Source organism: Clavelina lepadiformis, chromosome 8, assembly GCF_947623445.1.
Source record: "Clavelina lepadiformis chromosome 8, kaClaLepa1.1, whole genome shotgun sequence".
Taxonomy (NCBI): Eukaryota; Metazoa; Chordata; class Ascidiacea; order Aplousobranchia; family Clavelinidae; genus Clavelina; species Clavelina lepadiformis.
This window is the reverse complement of record NC_135247.1, coordinates 3,222,353-3,249,312: the sequence shown is the minus strand read 5'-3', so window position 1 is coordinate 3,249,312 and position 26,960 is coordinate 3,222,353. Positions and strand designations below refer to the sequence as shown.

Below are 26,960 nucleotides of genomic sequence, written 5' to 3'. Positions count from 1 at the left end.
CGGCCACGCTTACTTGATCAAGTGGAAAATGTCATGCGTTTGTGACGTTTTTCGTCCGAAGGTTGCAGAGAATCGCAAATGTAACACCCAGGCGTGATAAGTTAAACTCGTGTAACTGTGGTTCAGTTTTACATTTCGTGTTTCATGAAGCGACCGCTTACTTTTATGCGTCCTTATGAAACTGTAAAATATTTACTGTTTTGAAGTAGGCTACAATAGACCTTTTCAACACTGAAAAGCTTGAATGAAAAAGATGTCGGTCACATGATGTTTTTTGATGACAATTGGCTGTTTCGCCTATTTTTAACAATGCAGACATATTATTTTTTGGATTTTTCTATGTTGGGAAACGATAAATGTTCCAAGTTTGTTTAAATTTGAATATATATCATACATAAAATTTCTCCATAAAAATTTTAACTTAAAGAAACAGTCGCATAGTTTATATCACTGTGTAATGATAGTCCGGTATCTAAGGTACTGTACTATTTTAAGTTAATTTTCAGTTTAAAACTGGTCAATTTGAGTTTAACTTTCTTTTATCTAAGTTTAACTAGGCCAGAGGTGACGAACATGTTGCCCGCGGGCGATATGTGACCCGTAAAAGAATTTTGTGCAGCCCGCAAATCAATTTGACAATCGCCCTTGCATTGGGGAAGCTTTCCGGCGAGACCAGCATTCATAAACTTTCTTTGACCTGATTCTTATCATTGCACAATGCGATATCAAAAGCTGATAGCACGATTGAGTCGCAGCAGTATGTCTTCAATAGATTGCCGCACTCAACCGATGTATTTTTTGCGGTCGCAGGAGCAGTTAAAAACCTGCCGAATGAAGCGGCTGCGCTTTAAATGTTAACTATTGTGCAAAATTTTACAGGTTTTAGTATGTATGACTAAAAAGTTGTGAGGCCCGCTTACTCAGCTGTTACTGTCAAGGTGGCCAGCGACAGCGAATAGGTTGGTCACCCCTGAACTAGGCTATCCTCGTTCTGCAAGTTTTATCCTCGTCCTATATTATGGCAAAAGAATGACATGGTTCATTTCTTTGTTGTAGGCTTATGGGCGTAGTCCTACTCCTTCAGTAGGCTACAGCCTGATCTTTTAATTGATTACCACTCAGGACTTGTCCGGCTTAGACGAAATGCATATAGGTGAGTCCGTAATCTACAGTATAATTTTTTGTCGAAAAATAGTGGTGCTGTTTCCTAAAAGTAACAAAAACAGTGCCTGTAAAGTAGTTCATTTCCTAGGACCTGAAACTTGTTTGTCATCAAATTTTCTGACAACGCGTTTTTCGCGCATGCGCACAACGGATTGTTAATAACGTCTATTGAAAATTATACAGCATAAGCTTCGATTACCACGTTACTTAGTATCCAAAGTAATGCGGCCAATTCATATCTCGGTAGTTTTGTTCAACGGTCGAGTGTATATTTCACTTTGCGTTTGCGGTGCCTTCTTAAACCGGCAGCGGCAAACGAGGCGCTACAGTTATCTACCAAAAACAACACAAACAAAGACAGAATAAGTGACCATTGCAGCCAATAGGCGCAATACTTGTGCTCTACCTGTAAAACACGGAATTAGCTTATTAAAGCAGTAACAGCTTGGTGTTGTGTCATTAAGCCTTTAGCAACACGTTTGGGTACGAAAAGGAGTGTTGTTTGTCTCGACTTAGCGTGTTGTACCCCGTGACAACACATAAGCGTGTTTGTCAAGAAAGAGCTTGCAACACGGAACCAGCACACTTCCGCGAATTAAAGCAACACGTTTTCGCGTTATAACGACACGCTGCATCATTCTAGTAGCATTGTTTGTTGTTTTAATACTATTAATCAAAAAGAATCATGCAATGCTGGAAAATGCACTTTCAGTTTTACAACATTTCTTCTTTTTCACTGATTATGCTCTCACGCTTCGTTTCTTCTATATTTACCTTTCGACGTAACTGTGGTAAATAAAACAAATGTAAATCAAGTACAAACCATTATTATCGGCTAACTGTCAATTTACTTCATCATTTTTTAACATAACCTATGCCCTGTACCTGCGACCAAGGTTTCTTTGAGGTAACAACGAGGTAGATGGCGTATAGAGGAATGCATATAGCAGAACTAGTTGCCATAAGATGACATATTGCTTGTGCCCACGGAGGATAGACATAGCTTCCATAAGACAGAGGGCTGTGAGCGGTCACGCAATAGACAGACACTGTCTGCAAAGTTAGTTGTGTATTTACCGGCAAGCTTAAAATATTTGTCAGCATTGACTGACGAGCTTGCTCAAATTACACTGTTTTAAACACTTCACCATGCAAATCGCCGGTCCAATATATTTCCAAACCAAAGTAACCACGAATCGTATCCTGGTATATCCAACCATTCGGTTGATTTCGTCCCAGTGACGATCAGCACCATACACCCAACCAACTGCTACAAACTCACACGTAGCGATGAAGAATACGCACCAGCCTGCTATGCCATACGTGTTGAATATTTCGAAAACGTAAACACCTCCCTGTGGATATAGTCCACGAATGTTTATTTATGAAAAATCGATCGGAACATATATTGGTTATTAAAAATGTTACTAAGTAGTGAGCATGGATTAAAATGATTTAAGTTTAGGCGTTATTACCTCCGTCATGAAAATCATTCCAAGCGAACAGAATCCAACATTACAGACCGCGAGGAATATTTCTCTGGAATATTTATGAAAATTCCTTAAACGTGGATAAATGTCCATGAAAATCGCACAGAAGCTTTCCACGTAGACAAACTTGAAAATAATCATCAACAGCTTTAACCGAAACTATGGTAGCAGGATCAGTCGTTACGAAATTGTCGTCCATTGGATTTAAACACATTGTTTAGAAACGTATGATGAGGTTAATTTTTGACTGATAAATGCTGACCAACCTGTGTATCAAATCCCAACAGTAAGAGTGTGAGAAAGAATAGAACATTCCATAATTGCGGTAGAGGCAACATAGCTAACGCTTGTGGATAAGCTATGAACACCAGTCCTGGTCCTGATCGAGCAACTTCAGTTATTGTTAAGTTCTGGTGGAGAAATAAAGACGCTGTAGCACAGTAGGACACGTAAAAACTACTTATGGTTTAAAGATTGTCCTTACCTGGCGAAAAGCCATGGATCCCAGGGTAGAAAATACAGCAAAACCACACAGAAAACTGGCAAAACTGTTAGAAAGTGAAATCATTGTAACGTCCCTGTAAGAAACAAAATTCATTATTTTTGTGTTTGGTTAAATGTTGTGCGTGTTTGATTATAGTCGAAGACAGATACCCGATTAAACCGTACAGCTTAAGGTCTACTGTAAAAGAATTTGATTCAGCCTACCTGAAAAAGTTTTGATTGTATTTGTTGTAGCTACCCAAAATTAACAATACAGCACAACACCCAGAACTGCTATAAAAGACTTGAGTTGCAGCGGCAATCCAAACCTGCATGTATCATTGGTTTCTTTTGTTTTTTTTACAAAGCAGCTTCCTCTTTTATGCCCGAAAAGTTATACGATATTCAAAAATCTGGCTGAATTTTGCTACACGTACACACTGCTTGTAAGAAGATCTTACAAAAAAGTTCGACATTTATATATCATCGAATCCTGATTTGTCGTCTACTGCAACAGCGATAACTTGCTTTTACCTCCGGGTTCTCCAGTTCTGTCATATTCGGTTTCAAGTAGTAATAAATCCCTGTGGACGCGCCCTCTAGCGTCACACCTCTGATCATAACGATTATAATTAAAACAACTGGAAGCGTTGCAGTGACGTAAACAACCTGCAATGTACAAACAGTTGTCATTAACATTTTAGCGGACAAAGTAGGCTATGATTTGACATAACTTTATTATGATACGTGACAATCGTTTTATCTCTACCTTAGCTGACCATTTGATTCCTTTGAAGGTTGCAAAATATCCCAGAGTCCATATAAGAGTCCAGTAAAGGGCGAGGTCTCCTTTCAAGGACCCGATTTCATGGAGACCTTTCGATACTCCTAAGACTTCAAAACTGAAACAAAGCCTATTGTTACATGTGTGTATACTTTGTGGTTTCCATAAGCTCTGCCTCAAATCTTCCCTTAAAAGACAAGAAATCACTTACTACAGTTAGTCATTTTTTCACTGTAGTATTTACATTTTATAGCATTAAATTGTCAATCACGTCCAGCTCGTATGCTAATTTCGGTGTTACAGGCTTGGTATAACTGTCTTACGCTGTTAACCAGTTTCTGGCAATAATATGAGGACAATGCAGCATACATCAACGACCGATACATAGTGGGCTTTTGTTATGGATTTGATGACAGAAACAAATTACTGCAGAAAATGATAATACCTTTATTAATGCTACCGGTAAAAGTAACTTTGTGTAGTAATTTTTTTATCTGGATAATTATTCAGCTTTGGGAAAGCAGCAAGAGTTGCCTCTTTTTGAATACCATATTAGCAGTTTTAATAGCTCGTTGCGTAGTAGACTGTACTTAATGTTGTTAACTATGTGTTAATTAATAAATTTACTTCCAAAATTCTTCCGCTGAAGACATTCGATGTATTTCATCTGTTTGGTTTGTTGCGTTTGAAACTGTCATCATCGATGTGTTGTTGGTATCATTTATAATTTGCTTCACACGCCCCAATAGGCTCACGCAGTGTTCAGTGTTCCATTCATTGTCACAACTCATCCAGGGCAAGTTTGAGGAAAAACTGGAGACGAAATATTTGAAAACCCAAGTCAATATCACGGGGTAGGAAAAGTTTGAAAGAAATACGATGACCGAGCTTGCAATGGCGATACCTGCATTTGTAAAAGAAAGATATTTCAACGTAAACTTTGAAAAAAAATTTCCTTCTACTTAATTGCTTAGACTCGCCAGAAAGGCTGCATCATAAACGAATTGATCTAACTACGGCTCGCTGTTATATCCGCATGCCGCGACCAGTGAAATTTGCGAAATAACATGAATTTATTAACATGAAAGTTTTGGATTTAGTTTGCCAAATAACGAAGCACATTAAGTAATAGTTTAGTATTTTAACGTGTAAGGTGCAAATAAAAAATAATTATCCATAACCTGTTCACGCGTATGTCAATGTGTATAAAGGTCATATGGCGTCTGCTTAAAGCACGGCTAGTATCGTTTGTTACAAATGTTATGAACATTTCCTTCCATGGTCAAGGAAAACACGGGGCGTCTGACAGTTTAAGCGACAATTAACGCCATTACATAGGTTGTGGAAATTGTTGTTATTTATAGATATTTTCGTTTCCAATGGCAACCAGGCAGGAAATTTTGCGCGTGACTGTGTTTTTCTTACATGGGGTTAAAAAATGGTGTGAAAAATGTTTGGTGAACCCTGCACTAAAGTATATGATAGGTAAAGTTACTCAAGTTCAACGTGTCCAAGTTAAGCTAAGAATCAAGTAGTTCGCATCACTTCGGTTCTTGCGCTTTCAACATGTCTTGGTCTACTTCCCATCATCATTTTAAAAATTTTATCTGCTTTTGTTTTTATTTCAAAGTTTTTTATATTTTGTACTATCTAGCTTTTACCACAATTGAAATTTTTTTATTATTTGGCTGATTTTTATCGCCATTGGAAAAAGGCTGATAGTAGCTGCTTCGTTCAAAGTAAGAAAACGTATTGGTATGTACATAAAGTATACAGCTTTATGTCATTCATTAACTTCCAGCTGTAATTACATAGTAAAAAAGCCAGAAACTAACTACAGTATTACCGATATCTAGTAGTATAAGCTGGTGCAATGTGATACCTTTGAACAAGGGTATAATGGCCCATGATGCTACTAGACCTTTCCTTACTGATTGTCCAAGTGAGACTTCTAATAAGAGCAGTGGCAATACAATGACAATGTAAGACAGCATGTATGAGATAAGAAATGCACCTGAAGAATTGAATGTAATATCAGGTAATTGTACGGCAATACATTGATAATATAAGTAACGACATGCTTGGGTGATAAAGTGCGCATGGGGCAATTTGATTCTAAGTGTGAATAAAATTTTACACAAACTTTTTATTTAAAACTTAATGTCTTAAGATTGTCCCAAAGGACGTCTAAAAACTGGCATTTTCCTGCTAGTTTATTATCATGAGTTTGAAGTTGTTCTTTTTTTCAAAAACATAAGGCTATGAAACTTTCTCAAAGGTATGTTCAGTCATAGTGTTTCATTGGAAATACTCTTACCTCCTCCGTATTTAAAGCACATATATGGAAATCTCCAAATATTTCCAAGACCTATGCTTAATCCAAGGCTTGACATGTAGAAATCCCACGGTTTGCTCCATGTTTGTCGTTTATCCTTTTTCGGATTCACTACCACCAGGTCTTCATGTTGAATAGACTGCTCCATCAGTTGTTATGCAAATGTATAGCCTATACCCACACTAAAAACACCACAGTGTACACGAAAAATAGGAAAAAAGTGAAATGAAAATGCAAGTGTAGTTTTAATAGGTTTGAATTTTGCAATTTGTTCTTAAACACAAACCAAAATTTAAAGTTCTGTAACCCTATTATAGGCCCTACAAGTGTTGTTACGCCTATGTCAAATCGAATTAAACGAAGCAATTACAAGTTACTACGCTAAAGCAAATTTAAAATAATCCTAGTATAGGCTCTACAGCAGTAGTTCCCAAAATTTTTCAGCTTGTGGCACACTAGAAAATTTATAAAACGGTTGGGGCACACTTACAAGAGAAGAAAAGTTGCTTTAAAAAAATTTATTTTCACGTGTTACTGCGATGGATGTGCTTACTGGATGGACATGTGCTTCTTTATCAGCTATTGAAGCGGTTAGAGCGCTTTTAAGTCGCATATGCTTGTCTGCATGCCTTATTTTAAATATTTATACAGTTCTTTTCCAAAATCCCAAAAAGATTCGCGGCACACCTGAGAATCTGTGGCGGCACAAAGTTTGGGAATCACTGCTCTACAGTCTACATTGCGTTACGTGAAATTTGGGTCTTCTGTCCTGTGGGTTCTAACTGTTTGCAATGTTAGATGTTTTTCGAAAACGGCTAATCACTTTTTTATTGTATATTGCGTAAAATTTTAATGATGCTTTTTTGACACTAATTCTGAACCTGACGTTAATTTTTGTCAGCCCGTCTTAGTTTTCTTAAAACTTAATAATTGTAATGTTAAATATTACCGACTGATTAATAAACGCAAGCATTTCGATGTTATCAAACTAATTCTATAACTTTTTGTACAGCTTTAGTCGTAGCAACAGCTTCTTGCAGTATTGGTAGACAATTTTTAAAAGTTAAGCCCGATTCCGTTTCTTTTATTTGTAACGTACTTGTCCGTATTCTTTTTTGTGAAACAAGTTTATATTAAGACTATTTTTGAATTTCGTCTTGTAATAAAGACTTGAAATGGTTGACTCACTTTGTATGCCTTGAAAAAAGTGAAGAAATGCTTTCTGATAGTGGTCGAATAGAAAAGAAATGAAGCAGTTGGGGTTTGTTTGGTTTGTCGGGAACTTGAACATCACGTATTGTCTGACTGCTATTCTTGCCGAGTCAAAATGAAAAAGCAGGTAAATGTCTTCATAAGGTTGCATAAACTAAAAATTACGTTGTTTGGCAACTTACAGAGCGCATACCTTCAAAAATAGTTCAAGTCAGTTGTGGAAAATTCATTAAAAACTAACAAATGGGTGAAATGTGTAGTTTTCAAAAAATGATTAACGTTGTGTTACTTCGGCACATCAATATGTAAAGTTGTGTGTTGGTATCAATGCTGCAAAAATTGTGTCTCTGTAAGTGTAGCGTGTCCACAGTATTTATTGCATTACCCATTACTCAAAATAAATGACGGAAAATGTTGTTTTTCCCGGAGGCCAGTGCACCCTGAAAGTTGTCGCACACGAACTTTAAATTGTGTTCAGAAACGATGAAGATTTCGTGAGCTTTGGTATTGGACCTAAAATGAACTCGTTCGGTCTTGCCGAGTAAGCGGCTGAACAAAAGTGCCTGCTGTACCGACCTGGGTAAAAGTACAAGCCCAGCGGTATAATTTTACCACACCGTAAAATTCCTGCAGCTTCATGAAGTTGAATTTTAAAATTCTTGATATGATGGTAAATTGCATTTATCGACAATTCTATGCGTTAATATCTGTGCTTAATCTTGTTCAGTGGCAACTCACAACCATTTGCTTGTCTTATACTGGATGATTACGATTTGTTGGAATCTTTGGGAGCGTTGTTCTTAAAACCGCGCTGATTTCATTTAGTTTAGTTTTATCTATTGCAATCTCACAAAAACATCTCTCTAAGATACAATCTAGTTTGGAACTTTTCTGTGCTTTCTGCAAACCAGATTTTTACGAGTATGCTGTGGGCTTGACACCTAACCGCTCAACTGTCTTTCTATTTTTTAAAAATTTCGAAACGAATCTCCTTTGTTCCGAAATAACTTAGACATTTGTGTTATGCGACCACGCTTACTTGATCAAGTGGAAAATTTCATGCGTTTGTGACGTTTTTCGTCCGAAGGTTGTGTTACAGATTTTCTATTGCCAGGTCCCTCTCCACCGCTTTCACGGCCCACTCAAAGCCAACAAGCCTCTTTTAACGTAGTGAGATTGTATTTCGGTATCAGATTAAAAGCACTCCACTCCGCTTTTGGGGCTTGACTTACGGTGCACACGTTTTACAATCAAAATGGTAAAATATAATAAAGCAACCAGGGCAGTTCTGAGTGACCAACATCCACGACAGGTCCTCTTCCTAACCGCCCACACCACCACTGCCATGAAAGCCACGTTTTTCTCGCCAGCTCACCTCTCCCGCCTGAAGCCCATACGGGAGACCAACCGAAAACAGGACACGTATGAATCTGCACTGGACCACATCAAAACACTTGAGGCGGTATAAACAACGTGAAAAAACAGTGGACAAGCGAAATCAATAAAATCAGATCATCAAGAGAAACAACAAACAGAATAAAAGTTAACTGATAACTTAAGCAAACAAAAGCGTGGGAAGATGCACGAAAAACAAACAAACAATAGTGCGAAATATTATTTCGCCACACACCCCCCACGTTAAAATTGTTACGTCTGGGCCAGCGGGACAAAATAATATATAAAACATCGAAACCGCTAGTGAATAAAAGCTTAGATAAAATTAATAAGTGTTTAAAAAGTGTTCAAACCGATTGATTGTGGTCAGGGTAGAATCGTGTCGGTCGCCTCGTTCGCTTGGGTCGATCGTTGATCGATTCGGTACCCAAGTCGGGAACAGCGTCCATTATCGTCCTATTTTCACTAATAGGGGCCGATCGTGACCCCTGCGACTTTGACCTTGGAACCCGCACATGGCACTTCATCGGGCTTGACTCGTCTCAGATGGGAGCGTCGTTACCTTCCTGAGATTCTACAGATTCCTCCAACCTGTTCACGTCCTTGGACACCCTCTTCAAACGATTGTAGTGGACCGTTTGCTTTTTTCCGTGGTCATCTTCAACTTGGTAGTTGACTTGGCCAACTTTCCTCACCACTCTACAAGGCCCTCCATAGGGTAAATGAAAGTTCCGGCATCGATCGACAGGAACGGCAGGGTTGTTCAGGAGGACACGGTCTCCGACTGAGATCTCCTTGCCGTGGCATTGCTTGTCGTGATATGTCTTCATCTTTGCACGTTGTTCACCGAGAATCTCATCGGTAACTTGGGCTGCTAACAACAATCGGTCGCGATCGAAGAGCGTCTATTTCATGCGGATGCGGAGAAACTCCAGCGCTGTCCTGAATTGCGTTGAATTCAACATCCCGCTCCACAAACACTGGAGAGGGCGAGAAGTCATCTCCGCCAACGTGATTAGTGAGCTTGGCCAACACGCGAATTTCGGAGGAAGCTGGAACAACCTCAGAATCCGTTATGAAAACTTCATTGCGTTTTGGGATGATTGGTTGCGTTAGCAGAGGAACTTCTATTTCTCCTATAGACAAGCTCATAGAATTATAACACAAAGCGCAATGATGAGACTGAAGAAAGTCAAGACCAACGATGAGATCATGACCCATATTGGAACACACAAGCAGATCAACTTTACACGCTAACGTTCCAAGGGAGAATGAGACTTTACCTTTACCCAATATGGATAAATCACTACCTCCGGCTCCGACGAAACGTGTACCCTTCGGGGAGGCTGACAAGGGACCTTTTTCGGCAGAGCTCAACCCATCCCAGAGTGATTTCTTTATGAGGGAGACGCTGGCACCGGTATCCACCAAAGCACACACTGGCTTATCTCGGAAAACTATAGTTACAAAACGATGTAAATCTGCGCTTTCTTCGTGTCCAGTGACAACAACATTATCCAATTTAATCGCAGTCTCCTCTGTTAAATTATTCATTGGCGTAGACGCCCGTCGGCCTTTGCAATTGCTGTGAGTAGAAATATCGAGGTTTCGAATACGTTTTGGACACTCCCTTACAAGGTGTCTTACTGAACCGCATCCAAAACACTTACGGCGGAGTCGGGCGTTGTTGGTTGACAAGCATTGATTGTCATCTCGGCATACAGAATTGCACAAAGCTGCATTCATTCGATCGTTGACCGTCCTCAGGTCGCCTCTTAATTCCGAGATTGCGTCACAATTACGTTCGCGATACGATTTTGTTTCCCGCTCTATATCTTTCAGTTTATTTAGGATGGCAGACACATCCGTAGTAGAAGGTATCGCCGAACAGGTTTGAATCGATTCCACTCCAACAGGTGGGCATACCTGCGGGATAGTCTTAAAAATGACGTCGGCCGCTTCCATGAAGTTATGTTCGTACCTAAGAGTTGCCGGAATGCTGCTAGCCAATTGCTTGTCTCTCAAGCCTTTAATCAGGCATAAATAAAGTAGTTCGTTCTTCAGTTGGCTGTCTTTATCCTCGGGGTAACATCGGTCGCCGAGGGCTTTCAGCGCATAGATGAAATTCCATGCGTCTTCCTGAGGCAGTTGTACGCGTTGAATCAGTTCCAAGCGCAATGTGTGCGAGAATTCTGCGCCGTTGATTGCTTCAAAAGCTCGCTCAACCAACGTCTTGTAAGATATGTCGTAGATATTTTTGTCCTTCCCCTGGATCTTCCATTTAAGGTTTCGGTCGATTGCATCCAAAAAAAGGTGTCTTTTTACGTCGTCGGATGCGTGAACGCTGCCACAATATGAATTAAATACTTTCAAAAACTCTGAGAGATCGTCACCTGAATTGAAACGAGGTGGTGTCATCATCAGGTTGAAAGCCATATCCGGGTATTGAGGCTCGAAATCTCTCGAGTGACGGTGGATCCTGGCGCGCTCGCCAATTTGTTACAGATTTTCTATTGCCAGGTCCCTCTCCACCGCTTTCACGGCCCACTCAAAGCCAACAAGCCTCTTTTAACGTAGTGAGATTGTATTTCGGTATCAGATTAAAAGCACTCCACTCCGCTTTTGGGGCTTGACTTACGGTGCACACGTTTTACAATCAAAATGGTAAAATATAATAAAGCAACCAGGGCAGTTCTGAGTGACCAACATCCACGACAGGTCCTCTTCCTAACCGCCCACACCACCACTGCCATGAAAGCCACGTTTTTCTCGCCAGCTCACCTCTCCCGCCTGAAGCCCATACGGGAGACCAACCGAAAACAGGACACGTATGAATCTGCACTGGACCACATCAAAACACTTGAGGCGGTATAAACAACGTGAAAAAACAGTGGACAAGCGAAATCAATAAAATCAGATCATCAAGAGAAACAACAAACAGAATAAAAGTTAACTGATAACTTAAGCAAACAAAAGCGTGGGAAGATGCACGAAAAACAAACAAACAATAGTGCGAAATATTATTTCGCCACAGTTGCAGAGAATCGCAGATGTAACACCCAGGCGTGATAAGTTAAACTCGTGTGACTGTGGTTCAGTTTTACATTTCGTGTCTCATGAAGCGACCGCTTACTTTTATGTGTCCTTATGAAACTGTATAATATTTGCTGTTTTGAAGTAGGCTACAGTTGAAAATTATACAGCATAAGCTTTGGCACCTATAAGATTATCACATTTTTAATACAAAGCTATGACAATTATTGGAGAAAAGATCGCCAGTGCAGTCTCCACCAAATACGGTGTGAAATACGTACAAATACCAAATATGTTCAAACGTTTTTAATGTTTTTAAAAGGGAGCGACAAATATTCTTGTGAGATATATTCCTTTTAAAGTAAAAAATAAAATGGTTGCTTACTTTTACTGAATTGAATGATATATTATATAATTATTATCACGCCAAATTCTTTGACTCAGGTATTCCCCCTTCAACAGCTATGCAGTCGCGAGCCCGGAACTGAATTTCTTCTCATTGTGTCGACACGCATCATGTGTTGAATAAAAACACCTGCTTCGCCAAGCATGGGGTATAGGGTTCTTTTAAAAAATCGAGTCAGGGCGCTTAAAAATTAATGCTGCATGATCAGTTTGCCAACGAAGAATAATGTCCATCCTACTAACAGCAAGGTCCAATTAACGATTGCAACGTACAAGATTATAAAGAGTTGTGGGCGACATTTTCTGCTTTGTGTTAGTCAAAGTATACTAACGTGTAAGTGTAGGAAAACTATAAAAAACAATAAAAGGATCTCAAATTAATCGCAAGTAATCTCCTACAATACAACACTATTTACGTCGTGCATATTAAAACACATTGACATTGATACTCGGTGCAGAAGTGCTTAACAATTATTAAATAAACCCTAAAAATATCCCCAAGCATATACGACTGGAATATGCTGTACAATTGATACATTACAAATTCTCAGCAGGTTGCTTTAGTAAATATGATAACGATAAAATAACCTAATAAGTGCATTGCAGGACTGTCATCACAATTGTAATGGAATTATCGCGTCTTTCCTCGCCAGGGCGATTCTTCTGCGGCCGTTAAGCGCCGCACCGTGTAAAGTAAAAGCTACAACACGCGCACAAATCAGACAAAAACTATTAAAACGTGTTAAAATGTGCAATACAGTAAAACTTGAATAAAACATAAATGTTAAGGCGTTGATAATCCTGTTATACAGTCTTTATCCTCGGACTGAGAAAAGTCTTTGCACAATATAAGCTCGGCTTTGGTTCCACACACGCGAGCGCCGGCTACCGAGCTTGTTTGGTGTGCCGGTGCCAATGGAGGCACATTTTTGTTATTATGAACTGAAGTAGTTATTACTACTATTGTTCTTAATCTTTTGTATAATCTTCTATACTTTTTTTGTTCACGATAACTGTCTACGTTTTGGTCGAAGAACTCTGAAAATCTCTATCTTGGTGGGATTTGGAAGAATGTCAGTTTCCTTTTTTGGTAAGAATAATCACTTAAATAGTTCGTTGGGAAATGCCAAAATATCCAATAATAAACACTTTTTTAACGGACTCCTCAAAGATAAAACGTAAGACTTTGAAAAAAATTGGTGACAAATAGTGAAGATGCTGCAAAATATTTTTATTTAAGGTTCATAAAAAAAAGAGGGTATTTTTCAGCGTTTTTCTTGCTGTTGTGCATTTTTCCCAATGATTGATAAAACACTAATGGACGCTTTCCCTGATCCCACTTTTACGGCAAAGCGATTTTTCAACAATATTAGGTCATAGGATTTCAACATTTCAATAGAATCATTACAGCAAACCTGTATAGCTTTTAACGTGGTAAACAGTGGGTTAACGATAGCAGAAAAGCGGCCTCAAAAAAGTCTGGGCTATAGGCCATAACGTTGATATTGATAACGTTGTCCGATAGTTGCAAATAACAGTTACTAAAAACGCTCATTTAGGGTCTTATTCAGTTAATTATTTACATAGATCGATGTGAAATATACGTGCGCATGGCAGACGAAAGACGCATCAATAGCATTTATCATAATTCGATAACGCTGTAATCGCTTACAAACGTCCATTGGCCATATGTGAGCCATTCAAGTCCAATTGGTAAAATATTTGTTGCAAAAAAAATAGTTATTGATATGCAAAGATTTTTATTTAATGGCGTTTTTCCTCTCACATTAACAGGTAAGGTTGATTTTATAAAAGAAAAAGAAACATTATCAAAATTGCGACAATTTTGACGTATATATGCACAATGCCATTAATTATTTACTTTCAATACAAATCTAACAAGTGCCGGCTTTTATGCCGTTAAAACATGGTGGTGGAGAATTTGTACATATAAAGGCGATCAATTACCATTCATTCAATTACTCAATTACCGGCTTGTTTACAGGGAAAAGAAAATATCGTTCGGGTCACGCAAATAATATCTCGTGCGAGGCGTTAGATGTTACTCAGAGAGTAAATATTAGACAGATTAAACAGGAACAAACACCATCTGATATTCAGGACACATAGAGTCATTGTAGGCTATATAAACCTTGCAAACACGATACTTGTCATCAGTGGAAAAGATTTGCCACTGTAAAGCTGGAACCGATTTGTAGTTTCGTGCTTTCTGAAACTTTAATGGAGAGAATAAGATAAAGAAATGTTAAATTTAACTTAAATATTTTCTCAAATAAACTTGAACTGCAAACATTTCTGCGGACCGAAGCAATACATTGTAAAATTTGGCTGACGAAAATCTTATTGTTTTGTCTCATGGTCAACATGGTAGGGTTGTCACCGTCAAAAGTCTGCTTAACATCAGCAAGTATCGTATTTGTAAAACGGTCTCGAAGTAAAAATATAGTTAGCAATTTCTCAAAACGCGTTTTTGTGAAATTTTTCACCTGCACAGATTTTTTTGAGTTTTAATTGGTTTTGCTCAAGCTTAAAACTGTTTGCCAGAACCATTATACAAATGGAAGCATCTTTTAGTAGACTGTCCAAGAGTTTTACGGAGATGGTGTAGAGCGCTACCGAAGACGCTGAAGCGCTGCCGAAGACGGAGTGAATGTAATGGGAGGCTAACTATTAATTTTGTTAAGCCACTTGTAAAAATATCATGCGAATAATCAACAAAAATTGTAACACACGTGGTTAATGTTATATAAAATGAACAAAGTTAATTGTTAAAATTTTTACTAAACTTCTTGTGGTTTCCAGTGCTAAAATCTGTACGTTAAAACCTGTAAAATGAGCCTAACAATATCATGGAAAAGTTTGATGCTTTTTATTTTGTTGGCGAAATCATTTTCTGATGCAAAAAGCTTCAATATACCATACGAAACCGGTGCGTCAGACTTCGGATTTTTCGAGGTACCCCGCTTTGCAAATTAATGTTTTTATTTTTTCTGTATTTGCAAGAGAAGTATACGATTAATGGTGGCAACATCGTAAACAAGCATTACTTTACAGCAGCCTTCTGAAATAGATAACGAAAATGCATCCAACGAAAACACCCCATTAAATACGATCTATGGAATGGATAACAGGTAAGACGCATGACTAGGCACAGCTTGCACGTCATTTCAATATAGGCTGCTCCGCATGTGGTGAAGACATCTCTGGTGCTGCAAAATCACGCTGTTGAATTGCTTAAAATTTGTAAAATTTGAAATTTTCAAAATCTGCGAATGCTCTATTGTATGTAAGTGTATTATGGTAAGTAAGTATAAGTGTATGTCAATGATGGCACAATGATGGCTTCTTTCGGTCTCATGACGTTTTTGCAAGCACAAAATATTTAGCCACCTCTGAGTTAAAAAGTTTGAAATAAGCAATGGTTGTAAAAAACGACTATTTCTGCCAATATTGTCAAAGTTTTGGAGATAAAATTTATCTAAGTTATATCTGCCTCCACTGAGACGGTTTATTTCTTAATCTGATTTTATTTATTTGTAAATTTAGCAATGTATTTTTAGTCTTCCAAAAGCTTATTCAAAAAGTTAAGCAAAAATTAAGTTTATAGATGACATTTTTAGAATACTTTAGCAATTAAAAACAGAAATAATTGATTAAATTTTTGAGTTGAGAGAACACCTTTTTGAGGCTTGCTACCTCTGAGTGTCTTCCTTATTAGCTACAAAGTAACCAGCTAGTTATACCCAATATTCTTTTCTATATAGAGCTTCGAAACCGGCAGAGGAAGAAATGTACCAAAATATCTTCCCCGAGGAACTCGAAAATCACCTGACAAAACGAAATCCCGAAGGAGAGCTGATAAAAATGATACGGTTTTACCTGAAACAGAAGAAAAACAGAGCGCTAGCCGGAAATATTCTCAAATCAATGCTGCAAGAATACTATAAGTAATATCAATACTCTGCAAATTTATTGCATCAAGCTTGCTGCGTTTTAAAAAAAATCTAAATAAATGTCAACTGCACAGCCTGTTGCTTCCATTTGCACTTATCAGCTACAGTATGTCAGCACAACTTGTGGGTTGTATCTACACCTAGTGATTATACGACAGTCTGCATTATACTAGTCCTAATTTTAATCATAGTATTAATCTTTACAAAAGTTAAAAGCAATGAATCCTGCACACATGCGAACAGCGCACAATTATGACATTTTTAATTAGCGCACAATTATGACATTTTTAATTAGCGTTCAATTATGACATTGGTAATTAGCGCAAATGTAGTAGCGATATAAAAAGTTGAAGCAAAGCGAGAAAATCTGAGTTATCTTGCCAATAGTCATGTCACCCTTTCTTACAAAGAAAAGACAATCAGTGGCTATCAACAAAACGACCACCAAAATTTTCATCCAATCCTGATCCTGCACAACAATTATGTTTGGAAACAGAAGATATTATCAATAAAAGGTTCCAATGTGTTTCCTTAATGCAAGCTCCAAATACTGCGTTAAACCGGACAATGTCAATATACAGTCATTGCGATGTCGACTGTTTATCGGCACAATCTTTACATAATGCTGTTAACCTTGCTACCACACCTGCCATAATTCCATAGCGCAGATATTCTATCTTAAGTTTGTTAAAACATGATAAAAACTTAAAAAAGTTTTTTATTGTGTCATTCAGCTTCTCATCTGTTGCATTTACAGAAAAGCTTCCCAGTAAACAAACCGTCCTAATTACGCGGAGGTGTTTTGTTACATTCCTGGTGACCCGTAACATTGGGCTTATCAACCAAAAAGCGCTTTAACTGCTCACAGGTGCTTGGAATTTTACTCTACAAGTTAATTATTCTTGCTCTACAAAATGACAATTCAGGGCAATAATGTAAACTTCAGATGGTTGTCGTGAAACAAACAAAAGTAGAAAGATGTGACACCTGATTTTAGCATTGAAGTAAGAAGACTAAAAGATACAGCGACATTTAAAGAGGTTTAATGTAGCACATTTTTACGTTTTTAACAAAACACACCCACACTTGTCTTGTATTGCAATTGCTTGGATGTCATATATTACACACAAAACAACTTTTTATTAATGTTACGCCGACATGTTCTATAAACTAAACAGTAAAATTTAATTATTAAATTTAACATGAGGTTATTTATGTGACCAAAAGAAATTAAAATTATCAATGAGATACAGTAACAAGAAACCGAAATATAACAGTGGCGCAGCATTGACTCGAACATCAATATCTTTGTTCTAAAATATAGACCTTGTGGCATTCTCGACAATGACATGACAACCGTAAGCATTAGCCTAACATTTAACTAAATCAAACATTTAACTTTAATCTCATTGACAATCTTTATATCACGCAGGCCATCAGTTTAAACGCACAAAATAGTAAAATGTTTTGTCGCATTGTTACCGTTTAATTACATTTATAAACACAAAATCTGTCTCATAAACATTTATTTTTCTAGGTCATATAACCTTTTACACGAAATAGAAGTAGCAATAAAGCATCGGTGCTTAAGAGCTCCATGCAGCGATGGCGTTTGGAGAGATGAAGCAGGTGAGCCACAATGAGGCGCAACAACACGGTATTAGAAAGTGTCATGGCAAAGAACAAAATGGAGCGCCACCATTGGGTGGAATAAAAAATAACTAAATAAAGAAAAGCTGAAGCGCCACCATGAAGTGGGATGTATGGAGCGCCATCGTTGCGTAATATTATGAGCTAATACTTTAGCAGGTCGTTTTATTGAAAATTTCAAAAGCTTTTTTCTCTGTAGTCGTTACACCTACGTACAAAAAAATAAATCATTATGTGAAACAGAAAACCGGATATTTTGAAAATAATATACTGAAGCACTTTCAAATATAATGAAAATGCTGATACAAAGTAGTACTTTAAGCAGACCTGTTTCAAGTTTCTGCCTTCACATGGGGAATGAGTTTGTAGCAAATTCAAAAATAAATAGTCATCAGGATTTACAGATTCTACAATAATTGAGCGAATAGTTTAAGTTTTGTAAGATTCAGAAAACATTCCTTTTACTGTACGATATTAAACAGAGCTTAACACAAATAAAAATTGAGATTACAACGTATAGTTTTATTTCTTGCTTTTTTTATTAACGCAAACGAACAATAAAACCACAATAAAAGCTGTTCATGCACAATCACGATTATACCACCATTATTATACCAGATAATTATGCATTTCATTCCAAATAATTAAAAATATCGCATTAGCGGTATAGCTAGTTACCGGTACATATTGAATATTAAACAGTCTTTTTAAAAACAATAAATAATATTTGGTTGAGTGGGTAAAAATTTACACATTATTATTTTTTCCGGGTAGGAATTTTCCAACTAGTATATGGGCATAGAAACACGCTATGCCTATAAAAAAATAAAATTGAAGTCCCAAGATCAACTAAACATTCTGCAATCAGTTCGGAAAATGTTTCCATTCTCAAGCGGTGGAGCAACGATTTCGGTTTGGTTTTTCTAGCTTGAGATGTATTCTTACCGCTTTGGCAAACACCTTACGTATTCCTTTCTTTGTCAATGCTGAACATTCCACATATCCCGCTGCTTTGATGTTTTTCGATAGTTCGGTCCCTTCTTTGTATCTAACATTGTTGCATTGATTTACGCTTTGATAATTTATTAAAAATGTACAGCCCTTCAGAAAAAAACGAATAATATAGGCGTCGCTAACATTGACATTAACCTTAACCTAATCTTTACTTACTGAATCGGTTTGACATCTACGTCTGTCGTCTGACCCCAACGTCTAGTTCTCTTGTCTGATTTTAATCCGACGAGTAAAATTTTCGCATCTGCCTGAAATTCACAAACCCGCGGAATCCATTTTGAAATGACGTTTTCGAAAGAAGTGCGATCATGTATTGAAAAAGTAACGAGAAATACATCGGCAGTTGAATAAAACCTGGATCGGCTGTAACAACAAAAGAAAAACAAATCAAACCTAAGAAAAAGCTTCTTTTGTTTTTTTAAGTTGACCATTTTGCAGCAACCATTTTTTATTCGGTGTGTATCATAGGGGTTTTGAAACCTTAAAAACAATTTTATTTTTAAAGCCTATTTGTTTTAGTGGGTAAACGCGTGAAGACGCTGTATTCGCAACAGTCACGAAAATCTGCTCTATTTGAAGCATATGATGCGGTAGTGAGTAGAACATATTGCAATTTTCAAAACTCAGAAAGTCACGAAAAGAGATAAAAATATTTTAACCAAGCTCATTGCTGCAGATAAAAAATTCGAACTTATTTACTAAGCATGTATGATACAAGATAAAAAACTGTTTACGAAACACCGTGAAAATTGCTTTGTAGAACCGAGTCCGAAAAGTATTCAGTAAAAGAACGACAAGGCCATAACTTAGCAGAACAATTTAAAAAATTCATGAATAAACATGAAATTAACAATTATGTCACTATAAAACAGCAAGACGAAGGGAACTGTCTGAAACTGCATGTGCTGTTATCCGGCACAAATCGACAAACTGCGCCTAAAGTGACATGCACTAAAACACGTATATACTAGGTTTAACCACCTTTCGCATGCTTCGGCGCCACCGATGTCTATCACTTGGAAACGGCGTAGTTCTTCATGGAATGTTTGGTTTACATAGTAACACTGAGAATCGGTTGGTTCGTATTTTCTGGTTTCGGCCACCGCTTGTCCTGTGCTTAAGGTGTGTATCATTGACGACTTTCCCACAAAAGCGTCGCCAACAACCACAATTTTTATCCAATCTAGACCCTGTATACAACAATGTAGTCTCAATTCTGTTTGAAAACAAAAAATATTTTCAACGTAAGATTGTAATGTTTTTTCTATAAACTAGCTTATAATTTTCTATTAAATTCGACAACGATACTAATTATCAAAACTTCAACTTTTTAATCTGCAGATTTTTTGTTCACAAACCTCAATCCGAGAGAAATCTCCCATAATGACAAATACTGTTTAACTTCCAACAATTTCTTAAAACCTGATAAAAACTTCAATTTCTTTCTTTCTTGGGCTTATTTGCAAGTTGTTCGTACAAAAACGTTTCCCAGTGATTTGACTGTGCTTTTCTTCCTGCGGAAGTATTTGTTGCATTCCTGGTGACCCGTAGCATCGGACTCATCAACCAAAAAGCGCTTTAACTGCTCGCAGGTGCTTGGAATTTTACTCCACAAGTTAATTATTCTTGCTCTGCAAAATGCCAATTAAGGGCAATAATGTAAATTTCAGATGGCTGTTGTTAATCAGTGGCTGATGAACAACACTGGGGCCCTGGGGCAGCTTTAGATTGAGGGGCTCTTTAGGCTTCATCTATACCAGATGACGTCTATCCTTGCACACCGACACAGCGGTGCACCCTGGTTTTTGTCTGCCTTTTACTAAGGCAAAAAATTCCGCCCCATTTCCAGCGACGTATTTTGAATTTCGTTGAAAGCGGGACAAAAGTGTTTAAGAGCTGTTAGATTATAAATTTTTGCATTAGTCCACCCCCTCCCCCCCCCCCCCCCCCGCAGAAAATGTGCCTAGTGCACATTCGTCGGTCTTTACCCCTGAAAAACGGCATAAAATACCTCTCAATAGAATTCATTCCCACATTTACAAGTAAAGTAGCTGCGGTAATTTATAATGCAGAATTCCCAATTTTGAAACCCCGCATACGACGATAATACGCTTATCACAGGTTTTTGCTATACTTGTATGGTTCATGTTGACCATTTTCAAAATAGTAATACGATTTGCAACAGTCAATAATCTCTTGTTACTTAATTACAATAATAAATGCATGATTCTTTAATTTAATAAATTTTTATAATATTTAATTTTATACTCCTAAAATATTAGGTTTTTTCAATTTCTTTTACAGAATATGTTGTTGCATTTGGTAGGTTCAACTAGTCTACTGTGAACTAATAACGAATACAGTACGTAGTTATTTAATATGCAACGTTCTTTCGTGTTAATTGTGCTTTTCTCCTTCACCAGAAAAGCGGTTTTATACAAAAACAAAAATAATTTTTAAGTCACGACATTTTCAATGTATGCAGCGAAAGACTATTTATTATTTACTTTCAATTTGAATCCAAGAAGCCGCTATCATACCATATAAAACATGGCCATAGAGTATTTGTACATTTAATAACGAATAATTACCGTTCATTCACTTACTCAATTACCGGCTTGTTTACAGGGAAAAGAAAATATCATTCAGGTCACGCAAATAATATCTCGTGCGAGGCGTTAAATGTCACTCAGAGAGTAAATATTAGACAGATTAAACAGGAACAAACACCATCTGATATTCAGGACATAGGGAGTCCATATAAGCTTTGCAAACGCAGTACTAGTCATCAGAGAAAAAGATTTGCCACTGTATGCTGAAAACAACTTGTTGCTTCGTGTTTCTTATTAACTTTAAAGAAGAGAATGTGATAAAGAAATATTTTTATTATATATATTTATTAAAATTACATAATTGTATCGTAATAAATTCATAGTTAGCAAAACCTCGAAAACGTGTTTGAGTGCAATTTTTGTTCTGCGTATATTTTTAATTTTTTATTTGGTATTTAAATAGTCTTGCTGGAATTTTGAACTGTTTATCAGAACCATTCATTAAAAGAATAAATCGTTTTATGCTTTGTCCAAGAGCATTTTGAAGATAGTATAGAACGCCATCGGGTGTAACCCTGGACACGGTATTTTACAGTAGGAGTGTTGTTTTTTGTTTGGATGGTGTTGTTTTTTGAAAATTCATACTAAAATACAGTACTTCGCAGTACTAAAATTAGAAAGCTAAAACCTGTGTGTAAAATGGACTTTACTATATTGTGGAAAAGTTTGGCGATTCTCATTTTGCTAGCGAAATCATCTTCTTCTTCGAAAGACGACAACATACCACACGAAAAGTATTCGTCCGATGTCGATTTTTTCAAGGTACCACAGTTTGCCAATTAAAATTTTTTCTGCATTTCCAAGATATTTACGATTAATGATGGTAACATCTAAAACAAACATTACTTTACAGCAGCCTTCTAAAATAGATAACGAAAATCCATCCAACGGAAACACCCCATTCAATACGATCTATGAAATGGACAACAGGTAACAACCAGATATCCTGAACAGAACTAGATTGTATTTCATTTCCAAAGGTTGCAGTTACGCATGGTTTGAAGACATTTTTTTATCTTAACTTATCATCTGTTCTTTCATTTGTGGTCGTGCAGAAAATTCGCTTTGTATACTGCTGTTTAAAATTTTAAATAGTCAAAATTTAGCAGAATTATATGTAAAGTATGACAATTAGCAAGTAAGCTATACCATAGCATATACGTACAGTATTAAGCATTTTGTTAAAATATAAATCCTTTAAACCTGGTCACTCTAAAAGTTTCCCTTTAATAAAAAAATAGTGGCCACCTCTGAGTTGATAAGCACAAAATAGGAAGAAAATGGCCAGTTTTGTCAAATATTTGTGAGTAAAGTTTTAAGGATCGAATTCTTTTTCCTCCGCCAAGGAAATTTTGTTTTTTTAATAATTTTTTTGCTTGTATTTCTATCTACAGTAAGTTATATATTTTTCAGTTTGAAAAAACAGTTTAATTTAAAAAGTACATGGTGGTTGAATTCCTTGTCAAATATAAAAAAACAATTGATTAGATTTTAAAATTGTTAAACGGGGTAGGAAAAAAGTTTTGCGGAGGTTGGCACTTTTTTAGTGTTTTTCTGGGCGCTGAACTATGAAATAACCAGACAATAGACCGATTACATTTTTTACATTCATAGAGCTTCAAAACCGGCAGACGAAGATATTTACCAGAGCAACTTCTCCGAGAAATTCAAACGTCGCCTGACAAAACGAAATCCCGAAGGAGAGCTGATAAAAATGATACGGTTTTACCTGAAACAGAAGAAGGGCAAGGCAATAGCCGGAGATATTCTCAAATCAATGCTGCAAGAGTACTCTGAGTAATACTTAAATTTTGTGAAAATATTTCATCTAACTTGCTGTGTTTTGAATAAATGGCAAGTGCACAACCATCGCTTTCATTTACACTTATAAGCTACAGTATGTCTTAGCCTACTAATAACAGTCAAACGCAAAATTTAGTTTATGTGTTTGAAAAAATATTTTCCGTAATATCAAACTAGTTTAATTCGTTACTATATGAATGCAATGAATTTTGCGCACATGCAGGCAGCGCACAATTACGACATGAGTAATTAGCGCACATGTAGTAGCGATATAACAAATTTAAGCATAACGACAACTTGTTTGGGTGTATATGTTTGTGTTAGTTGAATGTATAATTGATAGTTACTGAAGACGAAAATTGGTGATATTATAGTATTTTCGCCACCATACCCTATGCTCGTATAGGATTGTGCTACATGACTATACACGTTCAAATAGACAAGTGCTTCCGGAAAATTGTACACATCATCACTGAACCATGTACAGAAAAAATAAATAAAGAAAAATAAATAAAAAATTATAAATATAAACGTATAGCCAAGAAACAAATAGTAACCACAGAGAGAAAACTTTGTATGATTTTTCACAAATATCAAACTGTGAGAGAAGAATGTTTTCAAGCGCTGGATTCGCGGGGTCACCAACGTGGTGCTTCTCAATTGCGTTAATTACCAGTGTGACGAGTAAGTTTATGGTTGATTTGGACTCGGATATCTGACTCCAAACAAATGCACATGTTCCTTAGCTAACACGTGATCACAAAACAGCCGTTAACCTCATGTAGGAAAACTAACTGGAAACTCGGCTGAGGGTAAGGTTTCATTTTCATATCTGGTGGTGACGGTGACATATAAGAGGATTAAGGGCTAACCATATTGTATCACCAATGGCAGCATATAGCTGAAAAACACTAATGATAAAAATATTTTCGGCAAACATTTGCAAGAGTTGTCGCAATGAAATTGCCGAGGAAAGTAGCTCCCTTTTCCAATGCTGTTGTGTTGCTTATTAATGGTGACGTTATAATTGTGTGTGATGAATATAAATAATAATAAATAATAACAAATAATCTAAGTCGGCGCAAAATTCCTTGTGACATCATAATTGTGCTGAATGTGGTATCGGTGTGAGGCAAAGCATCTCAACAGTAATTGTATTAAAGTCTAAAGTAATTGTATTGTATTGGTCAAGTTTTACATCGATGCGATATCTGTCTTACTGTCAAAATTGAGAATCAAAAAGTGTTATAGTCTATTGTCAGTACTGGGACAATAGATGAAAGATCATTTAGCACAAGTATTAATGTCAATCTACTCAACACCATTTAATGATGCTATAAACAGAATTGCTTAGCTTGTAATTGTGTTGAAATATATCTCTGCTGTCTTAATTCAGTGTCGTCATTGCCGTGAGAACTAACTGTGGTGTAAGTGTATTGATATCAATAAAACTTGGTAGTGGGCATTTGACGTTGTCCTCTGCTTCCTAGAGTACAAACAAACCATACTTATACATAGTGCTTGCGAAACGAAGTCTTGTACAGAGTAGCCTGGGTTAGACGAAGGAGGTAGTTGTGGCGAGCGCTGATCCACCGTGTGTAGAATGATTGTGAGTTGTCAATACCAAGTAGTTAAGTACTGTTTTGTGCTTTGCAGCGTAATTATTGCCGGGTTTTATATAGTGTTTTTGTGCTAATTGTAACGTGATTATTAGCCAATCATTGGCTTAGTTTAAATCAATTGAAATGATTGAATCAATTTATTGAATGTACAATTACTCATTTAGTATAAATCAGTAAGTTTGGTGAAATTCGATTAAAATTCGGACTTATAACTAAAAGGCGAAAATTGTCAGAAAAACAAAATTCTCATGCATACTATATACGGCAAAAATTAAACATAATGCATCATACTCTGTGTATTTTGTAAAACGTTTTCCTGTAACATAACTAATATGAAACCTTCCGGGAGAGTCAATAACTTTAGCATGTGATAAGAAAAGCTAGGGGAAATTCGTTTGTTAAACAATTCGATCAATGATGATAGATAAAACACAATTTCTATACATCCATTTGCTTGTATGAGAAGTTTTATTTTGTAGATTTAAGAGTTGTTGCTCACTAGTAATGTCAATTGCTATAGAGATTTTTATGGTACTTGTGTTTTACAGAACGAAAAAAGACAATAGAAAAAAATCGGAATTGACGTCATCCTGTTGGCCTATTTCCATGCATATTATATGAAAGAGAAAATTTTAATGATGTATGAGATATTCTACGTTACCTTACTAAGGTTAGCAAAGAGATTGCCGGATATGGAGGCAAGTTTCACGAAAAAGTTTTGGTCGACCTAGTAGTCTACCATAGTTGCAACTGTTTTTTTTATATGTGTATCCATGTTAGTACGAACACGACAAACTGCACGTTTTTCGTAAAAAAAATGACAAAGCATAAATAAAAATTGGTTGACAAAAGTATGTGTGTTGTTTAGCCACAGATATAGTTAAATCAATAGTGGAATAAGTCATAAATTCAATCAAGTAGGTCTATAACAGGGGTGGCCAAAACATTAACTTAAATGAAGGCTCTTTGAGCCTTTAATTGCGGCTCTTTAATGAATTAGCATTGTTGAATTAGACATGCATTTTCCCGGTCAAGACGAGTTGTTTGATCAGATTATGAAACAATGCGTTCTATCACACGTAGTAACAATGGACTCATTGTTAGTAATAATGAAATTACACTCCAAAAACTACATTATTGTACACTCCAAAAACTACATTTAAGTCTTGGTTACGTTATACAGTACTAATACTGTAATTGCAAAAAGAGTTGGTGAAGACTCATAGTATCACCACGCAGCACTAATGTTTATCAATAGCTACACTTCGTTGTGAGTGAATAAATTTGAATTTTTATTGTGTTTGTGTTGTGGCTCTTTTAAAACTGGAATTTGTTATATGCGGCTCGAGCATGAAGCAGGTCTGGCCACCCCTGGTCTAAAATCTACTTATTTCCCAAATATACCCTCTACTTTTGCGAAAAGAAGTGAATGTGTATTAATTGTATTGTAAAGTATTGTAAATAAATTGAGCAGGCCCATGTTGAACTTATGTCTCGATTGTTCAGTGAATTTCATGTGATAAAAAACTGTGCGGTCCGAAACATTTTAATTTTCAATGCAATATGAAGATTTCTGTCGTCATTATTGCAACAATTTGATGTGATAAGAAATTATAGCTTAAAGTTTTGCAACTATATATTAAACGCTTTTTGTCATATTTTCCATAAGTTTAATAAACAAATTCAACACTTCATTATTTCATTAAAAATTACCTGTGTGTAACGAATTTTAGTCCGACTTGTTATTAATTAAATATAAGTGTAAGGAACTACCATTTGTAGGTGTCCCAACCTTGGGCCTTCAATACGTTTGTAATTCTTATCTTGAACTTGAAGTTGCCTTTGCTTAACATCATGTAAAAACGATTTAAATTTTCCAGTGTCCTAAACGTTTTATTATCTTTAGTCTGATGCATGACATCAGACGGTATTTGATAAATTTTGAAGTTTGAGTATCAGTGTATAACATGATAGCAATGCAGAC

General features: G+C 36.6%; 5 protein-coding genes across 8 annotated transcripts; 2 read left to right on the top strand and 3 right to left on the bottom strand.

Annotated features, from left to right (window-relative positions):
* Positions 1-1,407: 1,407 nt before the first annotated feature.
* On the bottom strand, positions 1,408-7,357 carry LOC143469811 (sodium- and chloride-dependent betaine transporter-like). The gene is made up of 12 exons (XM_076967639.1): positions 6,239-7,357; positions 5,804-5,935; positions 4,549-4,825; positions 3,907-4,039; positions 3,672-3,806; positions 3,363-3,466; positions 3,139-3,232; positions 2,921-3,064; positions 2,640-2,780; positions 2,313-2,519; positions 2,050-2,217; positions 1,408-1,950 (listed from the first exon to the last, which is right to left on the bottom strand). The coding sequence occupies exons 1-12, from the start codon at positions 6,402-6,404 to the stop codon at positions 1,879-1,881; spliced, it is 1,773 nt and encodes a 590-aa protein (XP_076823754.1). The 5' UTR covers positions 6,405-7,357; the 3' UTR covers positions 1,408-1,878.
* A 2,358-nt stretch (positions 7,358-9,715) lies between these two features.
* On the bottom strand, positions 9,716-11,889 carry LOC143469701 (uncharacterized). Its single transcript, XM_076967489.1, has one exon. It carries the CDS (start codon positions 11,297-11,299, stop codon positions 9,719-9,721), a length of 1,581 nt encoding a protein of 526 aa, XP_076823604.1. The 5' UTR covers positions 11,300-11,889; the 3' UTR covers positions 9,716-9,718.
* A 2,627-nt stretch (positions 11,890-14,516) lies between these two features.
* LOC143469133 (uncharacterized) lies at positions 14,517-16,351 on the top strand. 2 transcript variants are annotated; one of them, XM_076966709.1, is made up of 3 exons: positions 14,517-15,277; positions 15,380-15,453; positions 16,087-16,351. In XM_076966709.1, exons 1-3 carry the CDS (start codon positions 15,155-15,157, stop codon positions 16,271-16,273), a joined length of 384 nt encoding a protein of 127 aa, XP_076822824.1. In that variant the 5' UTR covers positions 14,517-15,154; the 3' UTR covers positions 16,274-16,351. The 2 variants fall into 2 exon arrangements, with proteins under 2 accessions (XP_076822824.1, XP_076822823.1); XM_076966708.1 differs by having other exon boundaries at positions 14,562-15,277; positions 15,377-15,453.
* Positions 16,352-18,602: 2,251 nt separating this feature from the next.
* Positions 18,603-20,510, bottom strand: LOC143469215 (rho-related protein racD-like). Of its 2 annotated transcripts, none has more exons than XM_076966830.1 (4): positions 20,298-20,510; positions 19,921-20,155; positions 19,096-19,302; positions 18,603-18,973 (listed from the first exon to the last, which is right to left on the bottom strand). In XM_076966830.1, exons 2-4 carry the CDS (start codon positions 20,070-20,072, stop codon positions 18,814-18,816), a joined length of 519 nt encoding a protein of 172 aa, XP_076822945.1. In that variant the 5' UTR covers positions 20,073-20,155; positions 20,298-20,510; the 3' UTR covers positions 18,603-18,813. The 2 variants fall into 2 exon arrangements, with proteins under 2 accessions (XP_076822945.1, XP_076822944.1); XM_076966829.1 differs by having other exon boundaries at positions 19,921-20,129; positions 20,298-20,509.
* Positions 20,511-22,167: 1,657 nt separating this feature from the next.
* Positions 22,168-23,633, top strand: LOC143469616 (uncharacterized). 2 transcript variants are annotated; one of them, XM_076967369.1, is made up of 3 exons: positions 22,168-22,313; positions 22,408-22,481; positions 23,166-23,633. In XM_076967369.1, exons 1-3 carry the CDS (start codon positions 22,191-22,193, stop codon positions 23,350-23,352), a joined length of 384 nt encoding a protein of 127 aa, XP_076823484.1. In that variant the 5' UTR covers positions 22,168-22,190; the 3' UTR covers positions 23,353-23,633. The 2 variants fall into 2 exon arrangements, with proteins under 2 accessions (XP_076823484.1, XP_076823483.1); XM_076967368.1 differs by having other exon boundaries at positions 22,405-22,481.
* Positions 23,634-26,960: the final 3,327 nt, after the last annotated feature.

What these genes read in the sequence shown, in the direction of transcription:
- LOC143469811 (XM_076967639.1), bottom strand. Translation starts at nt 6,404, where the DNA reads ATGGAGCAGTCTATTCAACATGAAGACCTGGTGGTAGTGAATCCGAAA. An exon ending in GTGCTTTAAATACGGAGGAG is followed by an intron (nt 5,936 to 6,238) that starts GTAAGAGTATTT and finishes TCAATTCTTCAG; the next exon opens with GTGCATTTCTTATCTCATAC. An exon ending in TCAGCGGAAGAATTTTGGAA is followed by an intron (nt 4,040 to 4,548) that starts GTAAATTTATTA and finishes GCTTTGTTTCAG; the next exon opens with TTTTGAAGTCTTAGGAGTAT.
- LOC143469616 (XM_076967368.1), top strand. Translation starts at nt 22,191, where the DNA reads ATGGACTTTACTATATTGTGGAAAAGTTTGGCGATTCTCATTTTGCTA. An exon ending in CCGATGTCGATTTTTTCAAG is followed by an intron (nt 22,314 to 22,404) that starts GTACCACAGTTT and finishes ATTACTTTACAG; the next exon opens with CAGCCTTCTAAAATAGATAA. An exon ending in ATCTATGAAATGGACAACAG is followed by an intron (nt 22,482 to 23,165) that starts GTAACAACCAGA and finishes TTACATTCATAG; the next exon opens with AGCTTCAAAACCGGCAGACG.
- LOC143469215 (XM_076966829.1), bottom strand. Translation starts at nt 20,321, where the DNA reads ATGGGAGATTTCTCTCGGATTGAG. An exon ending in GAGATTTCTCTCGGATTGAG is followed by an intron (nt 20,130 to 20,297) that starts GTTTGTGAACAA and finishes TGTTGTATACAG; the next exon opens with GGTCTAGATTGGATAAAAAT. An exon ending in GTAGATGTCAAACCGATTCA is followed by an intron (nt 18,974 to 19,095) that starts GTAAGTAAAGAT and finishes CAACAATGTTAG; the next exon opens with ATACAAAGAAGGGACCGAAC.
- LOC143469701 (XM_076967489.1), bottom strand. Translation starts at nt 11,299, where the DNA reads ATGGCTTTCAACCTGATGATGACACCACCTCGTTTCAATTCAGGTGAC.
- LOC143469133 (XM_076966708.1), top strand. Translation starts at nt 15,155, where the DNA reads ATGAGCCTAACAATATCATGGAAAAGTTTGATGCTTTTTATTTTGTTG. An exon ending in CAGACTTCGGATTTTTCGAG is followed by an intron (nt 15,278 to 15,376) that starts GTACCCCGCTTT and finishes ATTACTTTACAG; the next exon opens with CAGCCTTCTGAAATAGATAA. An exon ending in ATCTATGGAATGGATAACAG is followed by an intron (nt 15,454 to 16,086) that starts GTAAGACGCATG and finishes TTTTCTATATAG; the next exon opens with AGCTTCGAAACCGGCAGAGG.